Here is a 27800-nt window from a genome sequence, read left to right as displayed (position 1 = left end):
TCACCCAGATTTCACTAAGCCAGTAGTGCTGATATGATTATAGATTATGAAATGTCTTGTTTGTGTAAGCTAAGTAAATCTGCCATTGAATTCCCAATCTATAGTTTTTCACCTTCCTCAATTTACTTTTCAAGGCGTAAAATTTAATAAAATACTATACGCTTTGTTCTGAATAATTGTTCTACAAACAAAAGAAACCAACAGCTCTTTGACCCCTTTCACGTGCCCCTTCCGGTTGCCTCCCTACTTCCTCCCCCGGCCAAAATGACGCAAGCGCAATCCAATCGGAAGTGGTAGATATACAATCATGGCGGCCGGTTGAACAATCTGCAGTTTACTTTTTGACTTCGAATTTCCTACACGAAATGGGCTCTAGATTAAGGTATGAGCTTGCTTAATGGCGTTTTAGCAAAAATACTCGATAATGATCGATAATTTGTTTTTCAAAGGCCAAATCCAGAGAGGATTTTTGAGTGTTTTTTGGAAGTCGCTGCCCCGTCAGATAGTGAAGGTACGTACTGTCACTGTACATGTTTCACTTGGAACACGCAGGAGTTCGATTCTGTGCGGAAAATCGAATTGAACGAACTCCATGCGTTCAGTGCACTTTAATTTGATAATATATTTTGCTTAAGCTTGTCGAGCAAGTCGTAGAACGCGCCATAACGCGGCTCATTCAGAAGGAAATTAATTTTCTTTGGTACATTGTAAAGTTGGCGTGATTTTATATTACGAAACTGGATTTGCGTTTTTATATTTTGACCTTTGCTGTCCTTTATGACCTTCATCGAGCTTACCTCATGCGACAGTTCTCAACTTAGTCCATCTAAAGTATCTAAGTAACTGTAGCTAAACGATTCAATGAGATACGGACATAAATTTAGCTATTGTTGACAAGTAATAAAACAAGCAGAAACAAGAAACCAGTGTCACATCATATGTGTCTCGTATATTTGCATTTAAGTTTCTCTTTACATAAATTTGATCATCAAATGTACAATGATGTACAGAGTAAGTTGTGCTAAATTGCTGTACGTAGATGATGTTTTGTCTAATCGTGATCGTTTGTTTATGTTTGCTGGGTTTCTCACTGGTTCCACATGATCAAACGTTCCAAACACTTGTTCCATTTCCTTATGTCGTATTTTATTCTTTTCACTTGTTCAAAGGCTAGTTTTACATTGGTTTACTGTTTTGTTTGGTAATCTGGTTATGCCTGTAACTGTTAATGGTAAAATATATGTAATTGCCTTCTTTAAAAATTAAATTTGATATTGTTTGTTTTATTATAATTATTATTTTTAATTTCCTTGTTGCCTTTGCCTTATCTTGAGCTAACAAAGGTTTGCTACTTTATAACTAGTTGTTTCATTTTTCAAAATCTCCTTTCATGTTTCTCATTGTGTGAGTTAAAGAAATTTAAAGTAATAAATTAATTATCAACAAAATTAATATTTATTTATTGAACTTCTGGTCACTGCAAAAATGACTAATTTGGATAATTCTAAAGTTTTCCTTCCAAAATGCTACAGTTTTAGTGGTGTAACTTGTATTCAAAATAAGATGGGTTCAGGGCCAGTCATATGGAGTATACTAGCTATACTAAATACAAACCTGTAAATTCCAATTGTACATTAACATTACTATAACAGTAGTTTTAGAATACCTGTTCTTTGCTGTTAAAGGATGTTGTTACAATTTGTAATAATGGAATATATATATTTTTTGAAAAGTATAATAACTTAACTGTATGTCAGTTCTAGAATGGGTCAATGGGTAATTTACTTGAGTCAGCCGAGATTGTGTAATTGAATATTTCTTTGCTTTCATGGCAGTAGAAACCCAGGACTTCACTTCTGACAAGCCAAGAACTTTTAAATTGTCAGGAATGGAGAAATATTGTTTTCATCTTACAGTCAAATGTACAGAAAAAATAAAGAATTAATCAACATCATTTGCATACGTCATAAACTACTGGTGGTGTTGTACAGAGATGTCTTCTGTGCTTTGTTGACCTACTGAATTTTTTTTTTAGGCCCAGAAACAAAGTTTATCCATCCTACAGACTTTGATGAAAAAGTAGGTATCCAATGATTGTTTTCATGAAGAATTATGTTAAAAAAAGTTATGATGGAAAAATAGATTTATATAAGAGCCAATCGTAGGAAAGGCTGTCGCCAATGGCTCTGTAAATCTCCATGCTTTGTTTAAGTTTATTGACCACATATTATGGGACTGTACACTTGGTAAGAATTGTTGACATGAAAAGCTATGTACTCTAATAAATTATGGTTATACATGTAAGACTGAGTGGAGTCCAATTTGGTCTGTAATCATACTAGTGATTAACAATAAGGAACCAAATTGGGCACTTCATTATTAAATACTTTAGCTGTACTTGCTCCAATTTGGTGAAAAATACTAGGGGGTGCTAAGACCCAATCAGATATTTTGAGAATTATGTTATAGTCTTGACTAATAAGTTAACAATATTGGTTTGCATAGAGCATTTTTATTGCAGCTATATAGTCTATAAACCCCCTGGGTTAATGGTGCAGTCCTATGTAAGCTTTAATACAAATTGCATGATGTCATGATACATGTATGTTAAGGAGAAAGATGTTAATCACTCTTGTGACTTCAGTCAAAACGAGAAGTGTTTTAGTCACAACTGTTGCATAAATTCAGTGAAGAGACGGTAAATTGAAGTTACCGGTAAGCCTGAAAGCAGACTCTTTGCTTTATTCCTGTTAGTGGAGAGGCTACTGCATGTAGCATGCTAGCTAGCTATAATAGCTACTAGCATATGTTACGTAGTGCCACTCTGGGTTTCTTTATACATACCTTTAACATTATTTTCCTCTTTTAGGAAGCATTGAAGGCAATTCCTCAGTTTTGTTATCCTTGTGTAACAAGCTCGTAAGTATAAACTTTGCATCTGACACCTAGGTTTCTTGTTTATCAGTAGTTGACCCCACATTACCTTTAAGTTTAATTTTGTCCTGTATATCGATTTGAAGTAAGTAATTTTACACAAATTTAATTGATTCTCTCACAGGGAAGCTGTCCAGCATTACACTTTTGTTCTTACTGATATTGAGGGGAAATACAGATTTGGTTTTTGTCGTTATTCTCCTGAAGTGAAGACTTGCCTCTGCATTCTAAGGTATTATTATTATGGTATTCATACAGGTATTTGTTTCAGTAATCACAGTGTTCTGTCCCACCTGTAGATAATTGTACCTCCGTCAATGTGCACTGTATACCTCACCCAAAGGTCTTTGCTCAGTCCCCGATATGGGGCATGGTACAAACGCACTAACCAATTATTATTGTTTAATCCAAAGTTTTGACTTGTACAACCCTCCAAGTTAAGACCATTTTAGGCGCAATGGGGGCTAAAATTTTGGAGCTGGCAACTAAATATGAAACCGAAGTTGCCAGCCTGGTGACTAAGGTTGAGAAGAAGGATTGAAAGCATGAGCTTAATTTAGTGACTAAACTTGAGCAGTCAGTGACCAAATGGCTACTCAGGAAAAAATCAACTTGGAGGGTTATTGTACGCTGTTTTTACAGTCTGTTGATTTCTGCCCTCTCTTTCAACCTATTCATTTAATACACACTTTTTATTTCAAGCTTTTTCCTTTTTCTGCAATTTATTTTTTTTATATCTTTGTCTCATGCCTTATTTTTTCTCAAACTTTTCATTAACTAAACCAGGATCAGCCAAGCATGTAAAAACCGCTGTGATATTTACATACTATTCTTGTTTTCAGCTATTTGCCATGGTTCAAAATTTTTTATGAGCTTTTGAACAGGATTTCAGACTTGAAGAGAGCGAGTGAGGTAAAAAAAAAAACTTGTTTTAGATTATTCAGTTAATTTTAGACCAGATTGTTGCAGAAACCCCTTTATGCCTCCCTTTAATAAAGAGAGCTTGCTCACAGGCCACTTTATAACAATGTTCCAGATACAACATATCCTTCAGCCTGGCCAATGTTGCCAATAGAATAATGTATTGGAAGGTTTTCTGATAATAATTTGCCGAGACTTTACAAGACGATGCGACTCAGATACCTTTTCTGTAAGCCCAAGACTTACTTAGCCTTGCAAAAGAAATTGAGGGTCCAAGAAGGCATCCCAGAAAAATTGAGACAATGAGACCCCTGAAATTTGGTGGCATTTCTAAAACAACCATTCACCACCCCTAACATTCAGAGTAATAAACAACATACATGAAGGGACATTGAAGCATATATATAATTAACTGAAGGTTACCGCTGTTAGGTCATTTTGTTGGAAACTACTGTAGGCAGGATTTCTTTCCTTGAATCTCAAATAAAACTCCCCTCCTCCTATAAAGTTCAGTCTGCGATTGGTGAGCATTTAAGTAATGTTCTTTGTGTTTTGAAGTAATTTTTCTTTTTATGGTTATAGGTTAATGCAGTTCTTCTTATATTGAATCAACTTTTAAGCCAGCCACCACCAGACACAGGCTCTTCTTTTAAAGTCACAGTAGATGAAGGCAAAAGAGTAAGTTAGCTGGGCATTATATAACAGGCGATTCTGACAGTATGAAAGGAGTGCAAATCCATTAAAATCAAGGCTAATTAAGTTAGAGGGCAGATGGGACAGTGTTAGTCTGTAAGTCATAAGCTACTGACCATGCAAGCATAAGGAAATCTGTTTGGAGTTGCTTTGAGCCAAGAATCTTCCAGTGTAGCTTGAGCTGACCTACATGTAAACACTCTAAACTGGCTAGAAACTTGCTTGTAAAAGGGATGCAGTACATGCCACTAGCCTGAATCAACCGTGCTAACAGGATGGCTGGCACTGTGTAGATCTGTTAGCCTACCTGTGCCTCACAGCACACTGTATACTGAATCAAAATTAATAGGGAAAGTCGTATCTCCTACTCTGAATCATATTAAAGTCACTGAGGCACTTTGTAAATCTACTGATCAAAATTGGCATGCCACTGATCAAAGCATATCTTGTAGGCTCAATCAATGTCTACTGTAACTTAATATACTCAAAGTATAGTAAATATGTTTTATAATTCTGTATGAGCCACTAAAATAAGGCCACCAAGCTCTGAGTATTTAGTATTTGTATCCTATCCTAGTAGAGATGTTGAATCATACTGTATGTTAGTATACCTGCCAACTCTCACGCCTATGAGTTGAAAACCTCGATCTCACGCCAACTCACGCTTACGAACCAATTTCTCACACCTTTTTTAAAAATGTGAGTTATTACAACCAAAAACGACACATTTTCCATGTAACCTCAAACCAGTGTGAGAAAATAAAACACCATGTAAAATGAGTAAACGGTGATACCTTCTCCGAAATGACAGAGTTTTGACGAAGAAAAGCATTGCATGGGAACAAGTCCTGTTTAGCAAACACGTGCACGTACTCAGGGATCGGGAGATATTCGGAACATCTTTGGAATACTTTGGACGTCTTCGGAAAACTTCGGACATTGTCATATCGTCTTCGGAAATCATGGAACTCTCAGGATAAAAATCTCACGCCTTTGACCCAGAAAAAGTTGACAGGTATATGTAGGTGCGCTGTGGTTTAAAATGATGTTGGTAACTTAAGATGTTTTTGTCCATAATGTTCGCTTTATAAAATATATACTTAATATACAAGGCTAAAAAGAGTTAAAATGGTAAAATTAATATGATAAAACCAAACGTTTTCGGCTCAGATGATGGCAAACAGCCGAAAACGTTTGGTTTTATCATATTAATTTTACCATTTTAACTCTTGTATATAGTATATAAGATGTTTTTGTTGTATTTTTAGGACTTTTACTTCGTTATACCGGACACTACCAAGCTCCCTACTATACCAGATGATGTGAGTAAATAATAGAAGGCTTCATGGACATTCTTATATATCAGTTTTATTTTACTGAACTATGGCATGTATGTAAGTGACAGCATCTTGGCCATAACCATGCAAAAAACCTTATACTGTAGTTATTCATATCCAGTCATCTTGACCTCATTTCTACATACATAGATACATCTTGATCATTTATAGTCCATAATAATAGTAATATTAATAATATATGTACAGGTGTTTGATCTACAAAAAGTGTGCTGGTATGTGCAAGTTTCTATTTGTAAAGTATGTACCAAGGTGATAATTAAAATAATTATAAAAACAATATATAATTATAATAAAAACCTTCCCAAACTCCTTTGCAACTGAAAAATTGTCAATGCCAAATAACTTGGTCAGTTTGAAGTCAGCAGGAGTAGTACGTCGTATAGAAATAACTCTTACCATAAACTACTTCTTGTATAAGTCGTAGGACGATGACGTCATTAGTCACGTGACATTGCCCTGAAGTTCGTTTTTGCTCACTGTGACAAAGATATTTTGTTACTGAAAAAGCAGTCATTGCAGTTTGAAGCACATTGATGTGAGGTATTTCAGACTGCCCGGGTACCGAAAAAAATATAAAAAATTAAGGGGGCTATGTACAATTTTCAAAAAGTGGGAGTCTGGGTACAAGTGCGTATCTGGCGTTGCATTAAATGTGAGGAAGCAAAAAATTACATGTTGGTAGATATTTATATGTTAAGTACATTTTTATCACTTTTATTGTTATGACGTCATTGGTCACGTGACCAGAACGGACCGCAGTTTTAAATTCGCTTGAAAACTTTACCTGTATCTCTCTCTTAAGATTTTTTTACGCCAAGTTGTAGCTTTTTAAATAGTGTTTTTAAAAATGGCCATTATTACTTTTTCATAAAAAAGGACGGCAGTAAAAAATACAACTGAAAAGTTCGTTGGCTTCCTTCTCAACAACAATTTGCGGTAGGAATAAAAGAAAATTTTGCCAAAGGGAGGAGTGTATGCTCTTTATAATAGCGTTGTCAGTTTTTTCTCATTTCAATTGCTTTTCGCGAGGTTGAATGTAATTTCTTCCAGACGAAGGGAGTGGGCCTGGGGAGAAGTTAAATAGCTGCCCCTCCCCCTCCCCCTGCTGGTGGTCACCCCATCGGATTCCCCGTGGTCCGTATTGTGGGCTCATGAAGAGCATTTTCAAAATGGCGACTATGCGACAAAACATGATTTTGAGTTATAGAGGACAGTTTTGTCGATGTTTTTCCTTCTTGACGCGATCAAAACGAGTCCCCAAACGCGGGGAAAACCTCCTTTATTTGTATTCCGGATAAAGAAGAATATGGAATGAGTATTGACGTGCGAAAACGTGGGCAAAAGAAACTAACAGGGACCTGAGGACTGAGGTGAGCGTTTCTCATTGAACAATGATTTTTTTAGACTGGTTAAAGCTTATGTCTTCGACGTTTATCATGATTATCAACTAAGCTTACTGGAATTAAAGCCTGGCTAGGCGTAAAAAAATAGATGGTGAGAACAAGGCGATAGTATTAAATGGCAGTCATTTCGTCGAGGCATACAACTGTTATTTATGTTCGTTATCTGAATTTTAAGCTACTGTTTTCCAAATTAATAATACTCGCATCTTCTCATTATTTATACATGAGGAAATGTTCCTCAAAATATTGACCAAATGGCCATTTTAGACCGCAAAGAAAAATTACGTCAGGAAGATTTTATGTGATACCTTTGAAATTGGAAGAAACATTTCAGCTCAGTGTGATCTCTTTTTTTAAGTTAGACTAGAGACTACTTGCAGTCAACCTGGTAGCTAATCTAGACTTTAATTAAACAGTGCTATTCACGTTTTGGAATGCCTTTTTGGGTATGTTTAATAAATGAGACCATTTCTTAACTCAAAATTTGTTCTTCCCATGATGTTTTATTGTATTGGTAAACATAGATTTACGTTTCCTTTGTATTTTGTGGTTTACAGGTCAGGGACTAATAGAATGCCTAATGTTTTGACAGCACATTCTGCATTACTGTTCAGTGAGTTAAACTATGGAGTTCAGGTAATTGTTGATCTCTTAGTTTTACACATAGTTATGTGACAGTCAATTCTGGCAATTCCCTTCCTTCTCTCTACACACATTCATTGCCTGAGGCATTTAAGATCTGCTTTTTGTCCAGACATTTGTCTACTTTGCACAAAATCTGTTTGTTTTTAAGGCCTGTATTTTTAGTTGTTGGATGTCCTACAGTAGCATTTTAAAGTAGCAATGTAAAAAATTCGCGAGGCCTTTAACTTAAGCAAGCCAGAAAACCCTAAACCCAATATAAAGCTAACTGCAAGCAACATGATGTACCCTTTGGCAACCAAAGTGCTTTTAAGGCTAACCAGAGTACTATATAGGCTAACCGGAATCTTATGTAGGCTAACTGGAATGGCTTTCATGGCTCGTATGTTTCATGACACATAAGTGCCATACAAGCCAAAATACCTAACTCCAATAAATAGCATAACCTGAAGCAACCTCAGCTAACTATACTCAGGCTAACTGGAGTACTGCTTAGGCTAACCAGGGAGCTTTTTAGGCCAACCAATGTGCTATTTGTATATAGTGGAATGGCTCTCATGACTTGTTGGCTCGCACTTTGTCAAGACCCAAGTTTTTTTAACTCATAAATTAAAATTAGCCAAGCAGTAGCTGTAAATTTGATTTAAATAAACTTCAGCTTAATTTCTGTTGGCAACTTGCTCTACAAGAATACCATACATAGATTTCAGTGATGTAATGCTTTGAAATGAACAGATTACAAAATTCAGTTTTAGGGTCCAAAACATTTTTAAAGATTATTAAAATAATATGACATTTTTCTGCAATAATTAATGAAAGGAAGGGTGCAAAGAAAATTGATTTCTTCCTTGCCTGACCTAGGAAGACTGGGTAAGGTGAAACCATTATAAGCTTACCCGAAGCCACATGTTTCTTTCGAAACAACTACAACAAAAAATAAAAATCCATAAATGTCATTTGGCTATCTACAGTAGCAAGTGGAAAAAAATATTGGATCCACTGGCCTAACATAAAAGCAGCCAGTTTTCACACACTGAAAAGGGCCATTTAATTTTAATATACAGTCTGCATGCTGGAAAATAGCAATTTCAGCAAAATAATAGTTTTTTGTTTGTTTTGTTTCTATTTACAGGTTACTTGGAAGACTTTGCAAGGGCATTCCTGTTAGTCAAAATGAACTCAAAAATACACACTGTGTCAATGTAATAAAATTATCACATGATTGATTCCCACATGTTGCCAGTTTAAACCTGAATATACTTAAGTAACATTGATGGCTTTTTATATAATATGAACATCGCAGAACCCAATAAGATGGGAGGCGCGGTGGCCTAATGGTTAGTGCACCGGACTCCGGATCGAGCAGTCCGAGTTCGAGCCCCGGCCGAGGTCACTTGTGTTATGTTCTTGGGCAAGACACTTTACTCTCATAGTGCCTCTCTCCACCCAGGTGTATCAATGGGTACCGGCGACATAATGCTGGGGGGGGGGGGGGACCCTGCAGTTGACTAGCATCCCATTCAGGGGAGAGTAGAAATATTCCTAGCCGCTTAATGCTGCGGATACCGGGATAAGCTCCGGCAGTGTGGGCTGCTTGGCTCGTGGCTTCTCCTAGAACCCAATAAGGCTTCATGTAAATACTGACACTTAATTACATGTAAGTTTTAAAACCATTCTGAGGTTCATGACAAAACATTTTTGTTTCAATAAAAACATGTAAAAATAATGAAATAACAGAGAATTTACATAATTTTTATCGCAGACCACAAATTTTACTCCAGGTTAAGTTAATGTGTCAAGTTTTTTTGCAGCACAGGCTTGGTTCCACAGGGTGTGGTTCCAAAAAATATCCATACCTCCCCCAAGGATGGTTCTTTGGTTTGGACCCTCCCACCCCCTGGGATTTCTAGTTTTGCTTCATACTTTCTTTAAAATGTTTGTACTATTGAGACCCTCATCCCCCTCAGAATTTCCAATGACCATCCTTGGGGTGGGTATGGATATTTTCTGGAACCGCACAATGTGGGCATTTGCTTATGAAAGTAAGCTGCAGATTGATCTGATTGATACACACTAATCTATTTTCACATTTACCTGTTTTCTATGGGATATATAATTATATATTGTTTTTACCGGTTTCACTTGTAATAATAATAATAATAATAATAATAATAATAATAATAAATATATAATAATAAACTGTTTCTGTCATGTAGAGAAACTTAACTGATTACTTTGCTGCTGTGGAGCCATCAAATATGATTTTTATTTTTGCCAGGTAAGATTATTCACATAATGTAAGTTGACACTTGGTCTTTAATGCCCCTGGGCCTAATTGCTTGAAAGCCACTTTTAGTGGTTCACACAGGATTAAAAGTTAACTGTAAGGTTTAGAACTGTGTTTCCTGCTAATTTTAAGTTGAAGTTTAATGAAAATTGAAGTTGAGGTTTATGCTTCTTAATGGACTTATAGCTAGCCTAAAATATCAGGCCACTCTAAACAAAACAGGCAGTTCTCGTGACAGACATTTGAGAAGCGATTACATGACTGTTAATTATCAGCAAACCTGCATTTAATAAGCTTGTTTATTTAAACAAAACCAGCTGCATATGTAGAGGCATTAAGTGACTAGTCAGGGTCATAACAAGGTATATTTTTTCCTAACTGATCCCATTTTTGATCCCAAAATTGATGGGAATTTTGATAAAGGCATCATGTAAAAATTTGTCAATCACATGAGATTCCCTAAAACATAAAACTAAGAATTCTCAGTATACAAATTTAATATTTTTTGAATCTTCTAAAATGCAAAATCTTACTCTTTGTACTAGTGTAACATGATAACTTAAAAAAAATGCTTTGTTTCATTGTCTTTTACAGTATGTTCTTTGAGAGGAGAATAATAGTGACGTCAAAGAAGTTAAACTTGGTAAGTTCACTTTTAACTATAAATAAGATATTAAACAGTTAATTTAATGACAGTGATTCTACACTGTGCAGCATTTGAGCTGCTAGTCATCTTATTTTCGTGAATGAATCTTGAACAGTATAGAAATAATGTTGCCTGTAGGTGTTGATTTTTATTGAGAATCCTTTTTATGTTACAGCTCACTGCATGTACTTATGGAGCAGCATCCTTGTTGTACCCAATGCATTGGTAAGTTTAATTAGAATCTTTGTTGTTCCTAACTGAATTCTTCGCAACCCTCCAAGTTAAGATCATTTTAGTCGCCATGGCGACTAAAATTTTGGAGCTGCAGGGCTCAAAATAACGGCCGGTCAACGGACAATGTCCGGCCAAGATGACAATTTGTCCGGACAAACGTTCGATTTCCCGGTCATTTTGACCGGCCATTCACCAGACCCAAAAAAATTGTTATGCCAATGTATAACATTAATTCTAACAACTTTTTAAACCTTTACTCGTGGAGCGATTTAATACGCAGTATCAGAGCAACCTCTACGTTAAAACCACAGGTAACTCCAAAGTCTTACCTTTAATTCCCAATCTGAAATATATGAAGTACTGAATGTATTCCAATTCGGAAAATATGATACATCTTTTTTTTTTTAACTGTGCAGTTCTGTTCAGGTCAGTATTAAAATTTAGTATAATGCGAAACTTCAGCGAAAAGAACGTGCACGGAAAAACGTCCAAAGCTTGGTAACAAGGTATTCCATTCGAGCGCGAAAGAGGGAAAACAACGTGAAAGAGGGAAAACAACGTGAAAGAGGGAAAACAACGTTTGCATTTTTCTCAGTTAATTGACCTGTCGCTGTTATATCTTACAAGGGTACTAAGAAACTAAATAGAAAAAAAAATTGCAGGCAAAACGGTGGAGATGGTGGGTCCTTTTCTATCCGACGCGAACAAAGACGATTCGACGAAATGTAAAACTGACTACTATTTTTAGTGCAGAATGCACTATTGTAATGGTTTGGTGGGGGCTGTCGTCCGCTAAACCCCTAAACCCCTCAAGCGCTAAAGCACTATGGTGTAAACTTTTAATCACCAATTAATTAATTAATTAATATAAATTAATTAATTATTTCTGTGAAGGGGGTAGGGGGTGGGGAGCACCTGACTGTACCCCCAGGTAAAACCTGGAGCATATCTACGTTACTTTCATATGAAGATCTCAAAGGTATATATTTGTTTCAGAAAACTCTTTGCTCTCCTTGTGGTACTATACTCTTTCTAGGGCAACTTACTTTGCGCCTGACGCATGCGCAGTTTACAATGTAGTCTACATTTTTTTCTGGAACTCTCATGAACACCACTTGTATTGCGTGTTTGCGGTTGGATTCCTGCAGACTCCGTGGCACCAAGTGAAAACCGCAAATTAATTAAATTAGATTTCGAGACTTTCGCACAGGGATTTTCGGCTTGAAACTCTTGATAAACAGGAAACAACTATCCTAGCTGTACTGCATTTTAAAAAACCTCTCTAAAGAGATGTTTTTTGATTAGATTTGTTCCTTACTTTTGAGAAACCTCTTTCGTGCAGTTTAAACCGTAAATTAATTAAATTAAAGTGAAATAATTGGCTTTGTTATTGAAAGGAAGTCAAATATCGATGTTCGCCGTGAAACAGAACAAAAACGAACAAAAGTATCATGCTACGGCATTTTTAAGGAAAACAAAAGTATCTTGTTACAAATGAACAAAGGTGTTGTGTTAAGTTTGCAAAGATTAGCTTAAGAAAAACCCGGGACGAAATACAAGTGGTGTTTCAACGTCTAATTGAAAGTAAACTATAAAAGCAAAAAGAAAAACACGAACATAAAACATAATACTTTCAATTGTTGACTCCATTGCATTCTGCACTGTCCTTTGAGTCTCTGAGTCAATATTTTGACCGGTCAAAAACGACACGTGTCCGAGCTAAACTGGGTTTGGACGGTCAACATGACCAGCAATTATCCAAAAATTATTTTGAGCCTTGAGCTGGTGACTACATTGGAACCGAAGTCGCCAGCCTAGCAACTAAAATTGAGAAAAAGGATTGAAAGTGTGAGCTAATTTAGCGACTAAAATTTTTCACTGGCGACCAAACTTGAGCAGTTGGTGGCCAAATGGCTACAACTTAAAGGGAAAAAATAAACTTGGAGAGTTGTTGTGGTGGCTGAAAAAAATGCAGAACTCATGAAAGTGTTGTAATGGAAAAAGAGAAAGATTTAAAAAAATATTATTTTGACTTAAAGGTTGTAAATTTAATGTTGCTTTGCCAAAGCTTTGGGGGAAAAACATTTGTACTAAGGTTGGATAGTGCTATCCACCAGATAAATCACTATCCGGTGTATAGTTTTTTTTGTTAACACTCATCCACTGGATAGTGATTTATACAGTGGATAGCCTTATTCACCCTTTGAACAAATGGGCCATGTTGGCTTGTCAATAGTTTTTGTGAGAAATTTCTAGCTGCTAGGCTCTGTTGTCAAAATCTTCAAGAATGCAACAAAACATGCATGTATATCTATGGAATAAGAGAAAGCCTTATGTCATATTATCAAAGAGGAGAACTCTTCATTTAATTTTGTTTACAATATTTACAGCTGTGATTAAAGTGAGCTGTTTTTCTTTGTTATCTCCAGGCAACATATGTTTGTTCCCATTGTGCCGCCACATCTTTTAGACTACTGCTGGTAAGTGCAACTACTGCTGCTGCTATTTTTGCCATAATTGTCATAACTGCATTGGACTGCATCCTAAAGTGAAGCAAATACTGTGTAGTAACTAGAAAATCTAAAATCTTGAAGCAAAATGATATGTAAAAAAATGATATGGGGGACTCCCCTTTAAACTGAAGGGGGTGCTCATCAAGAGTCTCATTTTGTGGGCGTGGCCAAGTCCATTTTCACCCCTAAGAGGTACTAATTCTAAAGTAAAGAAATTAACAGGCACTGGCAATTTGATGACTGTATGGCTTTTTCCAAGTAAATAAATCAAAAATAGATGTTACTTCAGAAACAAATGCATTACCATTCACATCATTTTCCCAATCAATAACCTTAAAGGCCCCTAGAAGGTACCGCAAGAACTCTAGCGGTGGTCATGTTAGGTTTTATCACCCTAAACGATATAATCCAAAAATCCCCCCCCCCATCATGCTTATAGGAGAGTCTCCCCCCCCCCTCTCGGGTATGAAACATGAAAATGAAGGTTTTTCTCGGTTTATTGTAAGAAGGATTTTTGCCTTAAAGAGCTGTTGGTCTTATTCTTCAGGGGTGCTCTTCTTTTTCGGGGTGTTGGTACAATGTAGGAAGTATTACAAAATTAACTGCTCAAATAATATATACAATTTTCTGTTTCCTTTATATAGTGCACCAATGCCTTTTTTAGTTGGAGTACATGCATCATTAATGCCGGTACGTACAGAAATGGTTCTAAAATCGTCATTACTTGCATTTATTTATTTTAATTTCCCAGACTGTTTTAATTTTACATCAGTAACACAACCTTCCGGCTTCTGTGAATATCATACAGATTTGTCCACAAATATACATATTGTGTATTTATTTTCTTTAATAACACACATGGCATATAGAGGTTGTAAGACCCGAGTTCAAAATCTTAATTCTCCTTTCTAGTTGCTATTACAATTATTTTAATGTTGGTTCTCAGAATTTAGCATTCTCGTCCCCATAGCCCTTTCGTTTCTCTAAGCCGACTTGGCACGAGAAAACGGAGGGCTCTGGGGACATAGGAGTTTTGAATTAATTCAAATTGTTTTGATTGGCTGTTTGGAACAAAGAATTCCTAAAGGGAAGTTGAAAACGTAACGACTCTTTCATACATTCTTTTGAAAAGTCGTGACTGCATACATGAAGACCGGAAGTCCTAGAATCTAGGACTGGAAATCCTGCGTCCCCAGAGCCCTTTGTTTCCTCGTGCCAAGGCCCAGCCGGCTAAGAGAAACGAAAGGGCTGTGGGGACGAGAATGAGAATTTGGTTGTACATCAAGACAATATTCAAATTTCCATTTTTGTCACTTGTTTGTATGGTAAAAAAAAGTCTGTGTGCGAGCCAAGTGGCCCATACAGCCGGAGGAGTTTCTCAGTTTCCATAGCATTAAGTGACTAGGAGTATTGCTACTCCCCCCCCCCCCCTGGATGGGATGCTGGTCCATCACACTCTCCACCACGGTCAAATGACAGAAATATGCAAAAAATAAGAAAAGTACTGCAAAGATAAGGTTTTAATTTTCACAGTTCAAAGTTCGATACATAACCGGTATCCTAAGGGTTTACTAAGTTTTTTGAAGCTTTACTAAAAAAGTTCTACGTGTTTGAAAATAGCGATATGCGGACTTGTCGGCGCCATTTGTCAAAGCACCTTTGGTTCGGATGCGAAACATAAAAAGTAAAAACACTGGTTTACCTGAGGGAATGGGATTATGCTTTCACTCAGCAATTATTTTTCTCTATCCTTGCTCTTAATAACACTTCAATTTGAACAAAAAACGGTGAAATGGAAAGAAAACCTGCCTGAGACGTTTGACCGCGGTGAAATCGCACTCGGCAGGGTTTCCCCCCAGCATAATGAAATTCGCTGGTACCCATTTATACATCTGGGAGAGAGGCACTGTGAGAGTAGAGTGTCTTGCCCAAGAATACAATGCAGCGCCCTGGCCAAGGCTCCAACCTGGGCTGTTCGACTCAGAGTCGAGCACGCTAACCATTGCGCCACCGTGCTTCCCTATGGCAGTACATGCCTTTATTGAAAACCGTAAATTGTTGATTGATTCTGGGAATTAAAATAAGATTAATTTTTATTTGTTAATTTTGATTTTTTTTCTGTTTGTGTTTAGAAAGTACGTCAAATGCCACTTGATGAAGTTGTAATTTTTGATGCTGATACAAACATAGTGGAGAGTCCATTTGACGATGTGTCACAGCTGCCCCCCGAAGCTGTAAGTCATCTAAGTTGTACATAACCCATCAGCTTATAGTGCTAAATAAATAGTATGAAATTTTGATGAATGTTGGCGTTTTGGCTACCTTGATAAGCATGTAGGCTTACTATTTAAATCAAGCTTATGTTTTCAAGTTCATTTATAACATTTTATACAAAAAACCTGTTGTTTTGGCATTTTAGGTGTATACCCTCAAAAACACTCTCAAGAAACCTGTTTATCCAATTGACGACAATGTTTCCAGAGCATTTTTATGTGCTATGGTGTCACTTATAGGAGGTTACAGAGATGCCTTGCGACTCAAGCCTGTAAGTGTATGATACAACAACTGTTCTCCTCTTAGCGAGTGCTGCTCATACGCGCTGAGAGATACATGCTTTACACTTTTTTGTAACGTTTCTAACAAGGAGCGATTTTTTAAAGCATAAACTAGAAAAATTCTGCGACAAAATGTTTCTTAAAAAATATAAAGAAAACTTTGTAAAAAAGACGACGGTTCGACGTCGAGCTAACGTCATTATCAAGTCAAAATAAAAGTTGATGTGTTAAAAAATGTATAAATACTAAGTAAAAACAATAGTTCAATCGCATAAGGAATAAAAGTGTCAGAATGTTCTTCCAAGCAAAGAGTTTCGCACGGATGGAGTCAGTCTGCGTGTTTTAACTCGGATTCCGCTCCTTTATGTGAAGCATCTCGTAAACGTGGTAATCAAATTTTCTTTGGCACTTTAGGAGTACTACTGTACGTGAAATTGGCTTTCTTTGTGGAGGCTTGTGTCCCCATGGACTTTCTCAACTTTTTTATCTTTCAAGTTCAAAATTTTGCTTGACATGCAGCTGACCTTAGACAACAATCCTTGAAGCCATACCAAAGCTATCAAAATGTTATCAACAATTGTTATCAACTTGCCAGCGTTGATAAAATATCATTCCATCTCCTGTGTGCTCTTGTACTAATATCGGTTTTTATACTTATTGTTTAACTTTAGGGCGAGAAGATCTTCTTTGACAGAGAAGTGTAAGTGTTGCTTATAGTCTATTTTAAAGGAATGACCTAATTTTAGTGCAGTGTTCTATCTTGTTAAATGCATGTACAGTTTAGGTTTAGGTGTTGCTCCAACGAAAGGCTAACGCTCGAAACGTTAAAGTTCGCTACGGTGGTTTATGTACCTTAACTATCGGTTTAAAACTGAGTTGCTTCTTTTGTATCAATAACATCTGGTTTTTTTTTTCATAGATTTGTTCAGTCGAAATCAAACAGTACAAGGCAATTGTTGGAGTTCATTCTTCAGTTACAGCTCTTTGAGCAGGTAATGATTCAACCATTCATATCATCAGTAGTTTTCAACTTGTATCATTCCGGAATTGAATATTTCTGAAGTTCAACGGAATGCGACTTTTCCAACGAAAAGGTTACACCAAAAAATGCACAAAGGCACTCCACAAAGCAGCGAGTACCCATGTAATACTTGATTTGACTACGTTCTGTGTTACAGAACCGTCAGTTTCTGGGAACAATTAAGTTGAAACCCTTGTGCATCTTCAAAATCTGACGGGCCTTCCTCAAAGTAGGATTATGCTAAATAATTACATCTACTGCAACGTAGGCAAGGAAAAACATTTTTTTGGTTATTGTTTACAGTTTATAGCAGAAAGGCTGGACATGTTAAATGATGGAAGAGGATTTAACGATGCTTTTGAAGAACAAATCGGTCTGCAGGCAGAAAGTAAGTAACTTACCCGAGTTACTCGTGTTATGGATATCTGGTTTTTATTTAACTTTTTTTTTTCTGGCCGATATATTAACTCCCGCTCTCTTTTTCGTTGATAGCAAAGTGCATAGTATGAATTCCCTTGTTTGCTGAAGTAATACAGGCCTGTGGGAAAATTATTTCCAGTGTATACATAGAAACAATGTGTAATTTCTTTTCGTTTTTTTTCTGTTCAGATAAAGGCAGCTGGAAGACACAGTATCAACTTTGGATGAAAGGGACGATGGTAAGAAAAAAAGATTTTAAATAACTAATCTGAAATCTTTACTCCGCCACAGTGAGAGCAGTTAGGGTTTCTTTTTTCCTGAACTTGGATGAGAAAAGACCGTGGCACGAATGACAGTACACTGTATTCATGAAATCGGTGCAAAGTATTTGCTTGTAGCGAGCGGTTTTCGATAGAGTGTCTTTGGTTTTGTTTTATTACGCCCTATGATTGGTTTAAAAAATTCGCGCCACCTATTTAACCAATCAGATGCAAAAGCAAAACCAATCGCAAACAGGTCGCTCCTGTTTTCTCGCGCTTGGCGCCGGTTACATATCGTTGCTTCGACTCCTCATTGGTTCTTTGGGTTGCTTACGTTCGCTGATTGGCTATTGTGATTGCTTTGGTTTTGGTTTACTATAGTCAAAGAAAAACACCTCTCCATTTAATTTCTAACCTTTTCAGAGTAAAAGGTAAAGTCTGTGTCCGAGCCATGAGGCTCATACAGCCGGAGCTTATCCCGGTTTCCGTAGCATTAAGCGACTAGGAGTATTGCTACTCCCCCCTGGATGGGATGCTAGTCCATCGCAGGGTTACCCTCCAGCAGTAAATTCGCCGGTACCCATTTATACACCTGGGTGGAGAGAGGCACAATGAGAGTAAAGTGTCTTGCCCAAGGACACAACGCAGCGCCCCGGCCAGGCCTCGAACCCGGGCCGTTCGACTCGGAGGCGAGCGCGCTAACCATTAGGCCACCGCTCCTCCCAACCTTTTCAGAGTGTCGTTTATTAAAAGTAAATGGATAGTACTTGTTTACTTATCTTGAAACTCTTGTGTTTTTGCAGAAATCCGGTGGCGCATTCCTTGACAAGGTAAAATAATAATTGTGCAGACTTTCACAAGAAATGTTTGATATATGGTTCTAGCGGCGCTGCGGTGACGTTGTTTGTTTGCTTACTTTAAAAATTTACCAGGATATTATGCTTGGGAATGTTTTAGCACGTATAGTAACGTGCGTTGGTGTCGCGCATGCTTAAATCCATTCATCGACTGTGTTTTGTGCACAGTACCCTTCTGCATCCGCGCGTGTATTCGCGAGAGAGAACCTGAACATTACGTACAAGCTGCTGTTGCTAAGCTCAAGGGTCGATAATAAAATAAGTGTAAAATAATATTAATTTTGAATGTCATTTCTATTGAGCAGACGGAGGAAAGGGTCAGGAAACAGTGCAAGAGCGGCTGGAAAAATGTGAAAAGTGGAATTAAGTCAGTTAAAGCTGATTTGAAGGACAAGCTGAAAGGAAAGGTAAGAAATGAACTTCGACTATGTTTTGGTTCGAGGAATATTTTTGTTTTCTGTCATTATACAGCATATGGATGTTATACTCGATTAAACCTTTTCTTATCTAGTGGTCAAGTTGAAGATTATCGTCAAATTCTTATGTATATTCTCCAGGGTCTGCCAGGTTTTTTAGGTATACGGTATACAGGGGGATTTTAAATTGGGTATACAGTATTTTAACGCAGAAATTGAGCCTTTATGGGTATAAAGTATACTGTGTTTTTCCAAATTTTGGTATTTTACATGGTTTTGTGGGGTATACTAGGTACATGTTTTCCGGTATATTGTTATACCACTTACCCCCTGGCCGACCCTAATTCTCCAAATTCATCTTTTATAATATTTTATCAATTCAATCTTTGCAAGAACACACTAACACTCACGTAGCCAAGAGCTGTCAGGATATTTTAAGTTATTTTTCTGATGTACATTTGAAATTGTACAAATTGAAGCAAAACCTTTTAATAGAAGCTATTATAAAGTAAGGGAACACCAAGAACGTTAGGATAAACCAAAAATAAACAAGGAAGGTTACACAAGCAATAACGAACGCCTTATTTGAAAAAAAAAATGAGCGATTTTTCAAGATGTGCCGGCCGTGAATTATCAAACAATTGAAAACAAACTTATTCAATTTAATTTTGTAGGAAGAGGAAGAATTTGGAGGAGAACAGAAGAGGGCAAACACTAACCCGGATGTTAAACCGTTTTCAATGCACAAGCTTTCACCTTTCAACAAGAGAAGAACTATTTCACCCTCTGAGGTAGGAAATTTATGGTTAAGTTGATTCTGATTACAGAGTGCTTTATTGTTTTGAACTTATTTTTATATTTTCAATCACTCAATCAATCAATTAACGTCATGATGCGGGATGAGGTTGCCCTCCATATCCGCATGACACAAGGGGCGCTAATGTAATTAATAATAAATAATTAATTAAATATTAATATATAAATCTTTTGTTTATTCAGTTTGCCAAACTCAAACTCGAAAGTGGTGCAAAAGATCGTCCGCCCAGGCCACCTCCGCCGAAGCTTTACGGCTCTGACAGGCGTCCTCGTGCTTCCGCCATGTCAACAGCTGAAGGCAAATCGTCCCCTAAGCTAGTGAGTCGACGCAGTGCCCCTCATCTGGCGGTGGAGCCCCTTGTGGGCGAACTTATCTCATTGGATGAGAAACCAAATACGTCAAACGAGACTGAGAATGTTCAAAGTTCAACAGTTTCCACGGTAAGCACAGGAACACCAAGCACATAAACATGACACGTGACCAACCAAAAGAAAGCTTTTGCGATGTCCGTGTTTGGGAGTCTGTGGTTGATACCGCTGGCACTTGTTCTTGAATGGTAATTAGTTCTTATTATACCCCAGTGAGGGAGGTAGTTCTCAATACCTTGCTACGAACGGATTTGAACCCGTGCGTGTTTAATTAATCACTCTGAAACGATGCCTGCACCAATGAAAAATGGTTTTGCTGTAGTTTCCATCTTCATTTTCGGTATATTATTTCCAAAACTCCCTTCCTTGCGCTTTTTTTCTGCTAAAAACTTGGATATGGGACGTAAACGAAGTTCGACTATATGATTGTCTTTTTGCTCTGCATGAAATTCAGGGGAAATTGTAAAAGATTGACAGGACTTGAAACGTGCCAGTGTTACTTTGTTTGAACAACAAACAAACAAACAAACTTCAGTTGTACTTGTCTTGTATATTCAAACATGATGTGTTTCTTGTTACAGGAACTAAGCTCGTTAAATGTGTCTAATGATGATTTAAATACAACCCAACGAACTGAAACACCTCAAGACTCCATAGGTGACGTCACGCCGTCAGGAACTTTCAACGTTGAGGAGTTGGACATAAACTTACGGCGCACAAACTCGGCGAGGCGATCATGGGAAGGAGGCGAAGTCTCAATAGAAAGGAGTAAGTCATCACCTTCACGGGCGAAACCTCCAGTTCCAAAGAGACCAGCATCTATTAAGAAAAAGCCTCAAACGTCAGTCGACGCAATATTAGAAAGCGCGCAGACTGGGGACAATATTTCTCCATTGAGACCGGTTTCGTTGTCATTATTACGGGACACGATGGCGTCACTTCCAGTTGACGCGCAAGAGTTTTTGTTTTCCGAGGCAGAAATCAACTCACTTTCACTCAGTGCTGGTGGATTGACTGAAATAAGAACAAACTTGAATTCAGACTCGAATGAAAAGGAGCCTAAACTTCAAGAAAGTTTAGCCGCGCAAAATCATATAGGAGCTGTGGATTTATCTCGGCTGGAAATAAGAAGAGACAGCGGACCTTATGATAATGTACCAAGAAACAATCAAGTGTTGGCTACACGCAACTTAGATTTTAATCGCGACGAAAACAAATGTGAAAATCCAAATAATTCCCAGCAAAGTTGGGTTAGCTTTGACTAGTGTAAATAATATATTAAGGAGTAGAAATTTGCCGTGGTGGATTTTGATCGGTAAATTTGATTTTAAAATCAACGATGGAGCGCGTGTAGTGATCTTCTAATATTTATGATGTACAGTAAAAATGAAGATAATATTCTTATTTTAGACCACGGCAAATTTCTACTAAAACAGTTTGAATATTCCATGATGGTCAACTAGCGATACGTCATTGACAAACTCAAGTTTGAACAAATATTGTAGTTACTTTATAAGCGAATTTTATTGGGAAATATATATATCTTAAAGCGAATTAGGTAAATTTACCTTCGGTTCTATATTTGAATGAAATTCACTATAGTATTTTAAAAGATTACGCGCAGAGTTCTTCAGGAAAAGGTTTCCTTTATCATTTTAATGTAAAAATTCAGTTGTCGGAGCAGGTGATTTATACGAACTCGACACAAGAAGATCAAATTCCTTTTTAAGACATGGCCACTGTAGTTTTTAAGTAAATTTATAATGCGATCTGGTATTGCATTCATGGCGCTAGTTGTATTAGGATCGTCGTGTTTGACGTACAAATACTGTTATAGAAGCATTGTATAACTTTCTAGAAGATTTTTTTAAAATAATAAATAAAAGTCCGCGAAGTCTGCTTCTCAAACTCATTAATAATTCATAAGGCTAACACAATAAAAATTATAACCGTGACGGTGGTTTGGATACCCGATCTTAATTAGCATAGATTTTTACGATTTTATTTCTCCGTTTACTCCGTAGTTTTTGTTTTGATTGAGAAGATATATCAAGCACTCGAGACAGTGTTTTATCGGCTATCCAAACACCTCAAATTTCGTCAAAAATACTCCGCTGCGCGTCGTATTTTCAACTCTCTTCTCTGTGTTTGGATATCCTGATGAAACACTGCCTCTCGTGTTTGATATATTACATGAACGGTGTATTATATGCGAAATCTTTATACCCAAGATCGAGCAACATGTTATTTCTTCTAACTAGTTTGAAACATATCCAAGCAGACAACTATTGAGAATTTAAAAAATCATCAAAAGGACAGACCAATCAGTGACGCCTTTTAAGGTTCTTTTCTATTTGAATGTTAGTTTATCGTTGGTTTGCACAAAACAAAATTTTTCACCTGCAGAGAAAAATAGCTTTGGGCTCTGTGGATCTCTAATAGCATTGAAGGATCGATAAATGTATTATCATATGACCCGTACGGACCCGCGCGCAATTTCCTTGAAAAACCATATGAAAAAAGTTCCGTATGAAGGCCGTACGCCTCGCTCTAGCAGGGCGTCTGAATCGACGAAAGGAAAACAAAAAAAAAAACTAGTGGTCATATGATAAAATGCTTATTGACTGAGTTAGGTCGGGCCGGACGGGAAAGTATTTCGTTCTCGGTCAGGACGCACGGACCTCACTGCGCTCCTGTACGTCCTGACCTCGAGCCAAATATTTTCCCGTCCGGCCCTCCCACTCAGTCAATAAGTACATAGTATTTGCATTCCAAATGAAGTAATCTTTTGCCATTTCCCTTGTGTTTTCCTTTTTTTAATCCCAAGCGAAAAGAACGGCAATTTTATGTTAAAGACTATCTTGTCCCCAGGCGCCTTTGCGTTTCGTTGTTGAATGGCGGGAAACAGGGAGCGCAGGGCGTGATGGTAAGGCAGCGAAACGCAGACTTTCCGTGTGCAAGAGGCCCAGAACACCACGCACACCGCGTGACAACCAAGGAGAGACTCCTTGGGATGGGGCACGTAGAGTTAAAGACGCTGTTCCCAAAGCTGAGATATGCGTTTGGTCAGCCTTAATCTTCTAAAAGAGAACCTGACAGGGTTTATTGCCCCCGCAGGGTTTTGGCCCAGAGGCCAAAACCCGAGGAGGCACCCTAGGACTCCCCGCGTGTACACATACAAGGACAAAGAATATTTGTTGAAAAAGTAAGAAATGTGTTTGTAATGGGCGAAGCGTTCTCGATTTGACAAAACTAGGCGCGCACGGTCGTGACGGGTAATATTTTTGCAAGCGCGCACGGTGGTGTCGGGTACTTGCAACCACGAGGTCGCGTTTGGTCACCTTCGCGTTTTGAGCTTCACCATCTGCTAGCAGCGTTTTGTTTTCCGGTTTTGGCCTACGCGTGTTCACAGATATGTTCGAGCGGTTTCTCTGCTTTGGTTGTGTTAAGTGATATTTGAAGCAAATGTTAGTAATACGTCGAAAGATTTCGAGCAATTGGTTTCGTGTTCTTGGCTACGTGCCGGCTACCTATGTTCCAAGCGTTACATTTGTAAGGTTTGCTTTCGGAGGTTTGTTGTATCGGTTTTCCGGTTTTGGCCTACGCTTGTTCACAGATTTGTTCGAGCGGTTTCTCTGCTTTGGTTGTCTTAAGTGATATTTGAAGCAAATGTTAGCAAGACGTCGAAAGATTTCAAGCAATTGGTTTCGTGTTCTTGGCTACGTGCCGGCTACCTATGTTCCAAGCGTTACATTTGTAAGGTTTGCTTTCGGAGGTTTGTTGTATCGTATACATCTTACAAGTTACAACGAGTAATAAACAAAAGCGTGAACTTTGTCATGTAGTACAAGGTACAACGTAATTCGTTTCGCTAACAAACTGTCAGATTATTTGATCCAAAGAGTGGGTTGTTTTCTCGAGTGCCATATTTTGTTACTCGTGGAACTTTTTAGGCTTTTTGGCTTGGAAATTATTGTAAGTTTATTTTGAATGTTATAAGCCCGGAAATAAGCTTGTGTGTTGTCATCACGAATAATGTGTTATGTGTTATTTCCGCTAGGTGTTATTTACGCGCGCTAGGTAATGTAATTAGACTTGAACTTGTGAATATTTTTAGGACGCAACGGTGTCACACAACAAGAAATTCCGCATGACACAGTAAAAAAAAAAGCCTAATTGTGCAGTCCATCGGCATTAATAATTAAAGGCGACAAAAAACAAATTATAAAAAGGCGGGGGCAGCTTTATAGTGAGAACTATTACTAGTTAGTTATTAACATAATTCGGATAGACACACGGGGGAAAGATGATGAATAAGCGACCAAAGACTACTTAATTGCCCTTTGACTCCTAATTTCATTTTGTATAAAATTAAAAAATAATAATAATAACCGGAAACATCTGGAAGTACCAATCAATAACTCAGTCTTATACACCAGAACCTCATCCACAGACGTGAAAATAAGAATAGTGATTTACTGACTCGAGAATTGACTCTGGGAGTGAAAGGGTTAAGTAAACATTAAATTTATTGAACAGTCAGGTGTTACTGAGATCCACGTCTCCCATAACCCAAAGAACACACCAGTAAATAAACAGGTAGAAAATCTTTCCTAAATTTATAACAACCAGTATTTACTGCCGTAGAAATTATTAGAAAATAATAATTGTTTCATCGGGGATAATTGAATTGCCATCGATTTTAACGCCCCACAAATGACCTCGTCCTAATATTAGAATGTTAATAAAAGGTCGGTGGGAAAAAGATATTTTTAAAAAGTACGTTATCTATACAGCCGTATTATCAATTAGGAATGATGCGAAATAAAGACGATTTCCTTGGCTGTTGGGTTTATTTAACTTCAATATTTACATTTGACAGAACAACCAAAACAGTTTTCGCCATAACAAATTAAGTCCAACACATTTGCGCTACCTACAAACGAGCGATGTTCAAGACATGAAAGAACATTGGACCACCTCACGAAACAACGCAAAAGATAATGATGTGTAAGGGAGTGGACAGTGGACAGCTTCGCGAGGATGAATTTTCCATATTTTCATTTGTAGCGGCGCAAGAAACGGCGAGCGAAAAAATGGGGAGGGGACTAAGGCGAGGGGGCCCGCCCCCCTCCCCTTTTTTTTTTTTTTTACGCTCGCCGTTTTTCGCGCTTCCTAACTAACCGAACGTCTGGAACAGGCTAGAGAAAACTGGGTTAATAAAATGTTTTTTGTCTTTACTATGGCTCTCGCTCTGAATACAAAAGGAAACATTTCAAGTTTTAACTGGCGCGGGAAGCAGACCGTACGGTATGATACGGCCCGTAAATTGCCCAATCAGAACGCGAGTAATCAAATCTGAATAAAAAATAAAACGAAATAAGTTGCATTACTGGGTCACGTTCTACATCCAAAATACGAAGATTTGTTTTGCACGAAATATGTGGTGACTGACCGCCTGCCTGTGCCATAAATGCAATAATTATCTTAATCAGACAGTGATTAGAAGACTTTTCTTCGACTGAGAAAAATCCTATTTTTGAACGATATGAGAAGTGTTAACTTGTTTGTTCCTCCATTATAAAAATTTCCATATGAGAAAACGACTCTTATACCTATTTCGCAAGGGAAATAGATCACCCCCTGGTGGCTGTGTGTCGCTAGTTTCTTAACAGTACATTCAAGGACAGGGTGGGGGCGTTACTCATGGAAAGCGGGGGAATACTTTCGGAAAATCTCGTAATTTTATGGCGAACTGATCAAAGGTATAAAAGACAGCAGACTTTCTGCGGTTCCTTTGAGGAATTATTCACAAGCCAGGATAACACACACGACGATTGATAGCAAGAGACCTGGGGTCGACCCCAAAATTACAGACAAAGTCGTGACTACATCCAATTATGCGATTATGGAGAAAATTTATGAGTTTCTAGGCCCGACAGATCGACTGGCAGAAAAGAAAACTCAAAGATGGCAATAAACGTTGGAACAAAGAAAAAAATAAACTGTTAACTAAAATCGATGTGTTATTAGTTCTGATTGTGCGGCTTGTAAAAGTAGCAGTAAGTGATTGGAACTGATCTGAAAACAACAACAGAGAAACAGACTGCTTCATAGAGCTCGGGAATGGATGAGGACAAGGAACGCTGGCTGACGGTGAGGTTTTTATCCTGTTAGTCCTTGATAGGCTTATCCTGAAATCTGGCAAAGGAAAGTCTGTAAATCGCTAAGATAAATAAAATAGCGATTTGACATTTAAAAAAATCTGGAATGTGAATATAACGACAGTTTTGCGTTCTGGGACAGGGTGTCGTACCCTGGGTTCCAGAGGGTTTTTTTTTTGGCGGTGACAAAGAGCGGCCAAGCCGCGATCGTCGAGCTCGGTGATAAACAGTGAAGAAATTATTCAACATGACACGAGCTTGATTCTACTTCTTATCGTGGAAATTTACCATCTTTATTATTTACTACACATTTGATGATTTCGACATTGCTGATCCTAGCAGTATGCAGGACGCGTGTCACATATCAACTTAGTAAATGGCCTAAGCTCACAACGAGTCTCTCCTAGCTCAGTTGGTTAGAGCGCCCAACCGGTATCTGGGAGGCCATGGGTTCGATTCCCGTAGGGGACTCAGATTTTTTCTTTGTCCCACGCTAGTGTCATGTTGAATAATTTCTTCACTATTTATCACCGAGCTTGAAATTTACCATCTTTATTATTTACTACTTATTTTCATGTTTCAAGGAAGAAAAACAGTAACTACGCCAAGGTTTTGTCAATGATTGCTAGTTTGAGAAACCGGCAGCGGTAATAGAACTTTCGTCTATGGCTGCTATTCAAAACAAAAGTTGATGTCGATCGATCAGTGGAACTTGATTCTATTTCTTATCATGATCTTTTTAAATCCCAATTGCATTCGAGTTTCCGCATCCTTTAACGTACATGCAGTTATCCAGTAATGGCGCTTTCTGGAAGCAACGAGCAGAAAATCCCTGCACCAACGATAGATTAGTCAGTGAATACACCGATACTTTCAACTGCAAAGACAAACAAAAATTAGATATTTTTGCTTCTTTTACATTTGTAGGAACTTAGAAAGTCCTCGAGCAGATGCTATGATTTATTGAATGAAAAAATGCTAAAACTCAGAATGACCTTAAAAAATTAGATATTTTTGCTTCTTTTACATTTGCAGGAACTTAGAAAGTCCTCGAGCAGATGTTATGATTTATTGAATGAAAAAATGCTAAAACTCAGAATGACTTTAAAATCCGGATTATTATAGCTTTATATAAGCTCAAGATTAGCCGTTTTTATAGCCTCGGGTAATGTTTTTTTTACAGGACTTGAACAACAAAAATTTCCGCTGAAATAATAGGGATTAGAACTTAAAAACCAAATCGCTCTTGTGCGAATAAGCTGAAGAATTTCTTTACCTCTTTACGTCAGGC

The 27800-nt window shown here is 37.6% G+C and overlaps 1 protein-coding gene and 1 long non-coding RNA gene across 2 annotated transcripts; both read left to right on the top strand.

The window, feature by feature from the left end:
* Positions 1 to 291: 291 nt before the first annotated feature.
* LOC144633770 (DENN domain-containing protein 1B-like) lies at positions 292 to 22239 on the top strand. The gene is made up of 24 exons (XM_078492640.1): positions 292 to 382; positions 450 to 511; positions 2036 to 2079; positions 2870 to 2919; positions 3059 to 3166; positions 3777 to 3846; positions 4438 to 4533; positions 5817 to 5870; positions 10168 to 10229; positions 10833 to 10881; positions 11060 to 11109; positions 13548 to 13598; positions 14276 to 14321; positions 15764 to 15865; positions 16051 to 16176; positions 16858 to 16886; positions 17106 to 17178; positions 17511 to 17595; positions 17817 to 17866; positions 18691 to 18717; positions 19050 to 19151; positions 19835 to 19951; positions 20160 to 20417; positions 20927 to 22239. Exons 1-24 carry the CDS (start codon positions 366 to 368, stop codon positions 21608 to 21610), a joined length of 2412 nt encoding a protein of 803 aa, XP_078348766.1. The 5' UTR covers positions 292 to 365; the 3' UTR covers positions 21611 to 22239.
* On the top strand, positions 6150 to 9181 carry LOC144634438 (uncharacterized). The gene is made up of 3 exons (XR_013567200.1): positions 6150 to 7276; positions 7867 to 7945; positions 9084 to 9181. It is a non-coding gene; the product is annotated as an uncharacterized LOC144634438 (long non-coding RNA).
* Positions 22240 to 27800: the final 5561 nt, after the last annotated feature.

This window comes from Oculina patagonica, chromosome 1 (assembly GCF_052425735.1).
Source record: "Oculina patagonica isolate OP01 chromosome 1, crgOcupat, whole genome shotgun sequence".
Classification (NCBI taxonomy): domain Eukaryota; kingdom Metazoa; phylum Cnidaria; class Anthozoa; order Scleractinia; family Oculinidae; genus Oculina; species Oculina patagonica.
Note: the sequence above shows the minus strand (reverse complement) of the source record. Positions and strands in the feature narration are given on the sequence as shown.

Bases quoted from the DNA above. Each gene is read 5' to 3' on its own strand.
- LOC144633770 (XM_078492640.1), top strand. The intron at 16,887-17,105 runs GTAAGTGTTGCT...TTTTTTTCATAG, and splicing joins ATCTTCTTTGACAGAGAAGT to ATTTGTTCAGTCGAAATCAA. The intron at 19,152-19,834 runs GTAAGAAATGAA...TTAATTTTGTAG, and splicing joins AGGACAAGCTGAAAGGAAAG to GAAGAGGAAGAATTTGGAGG.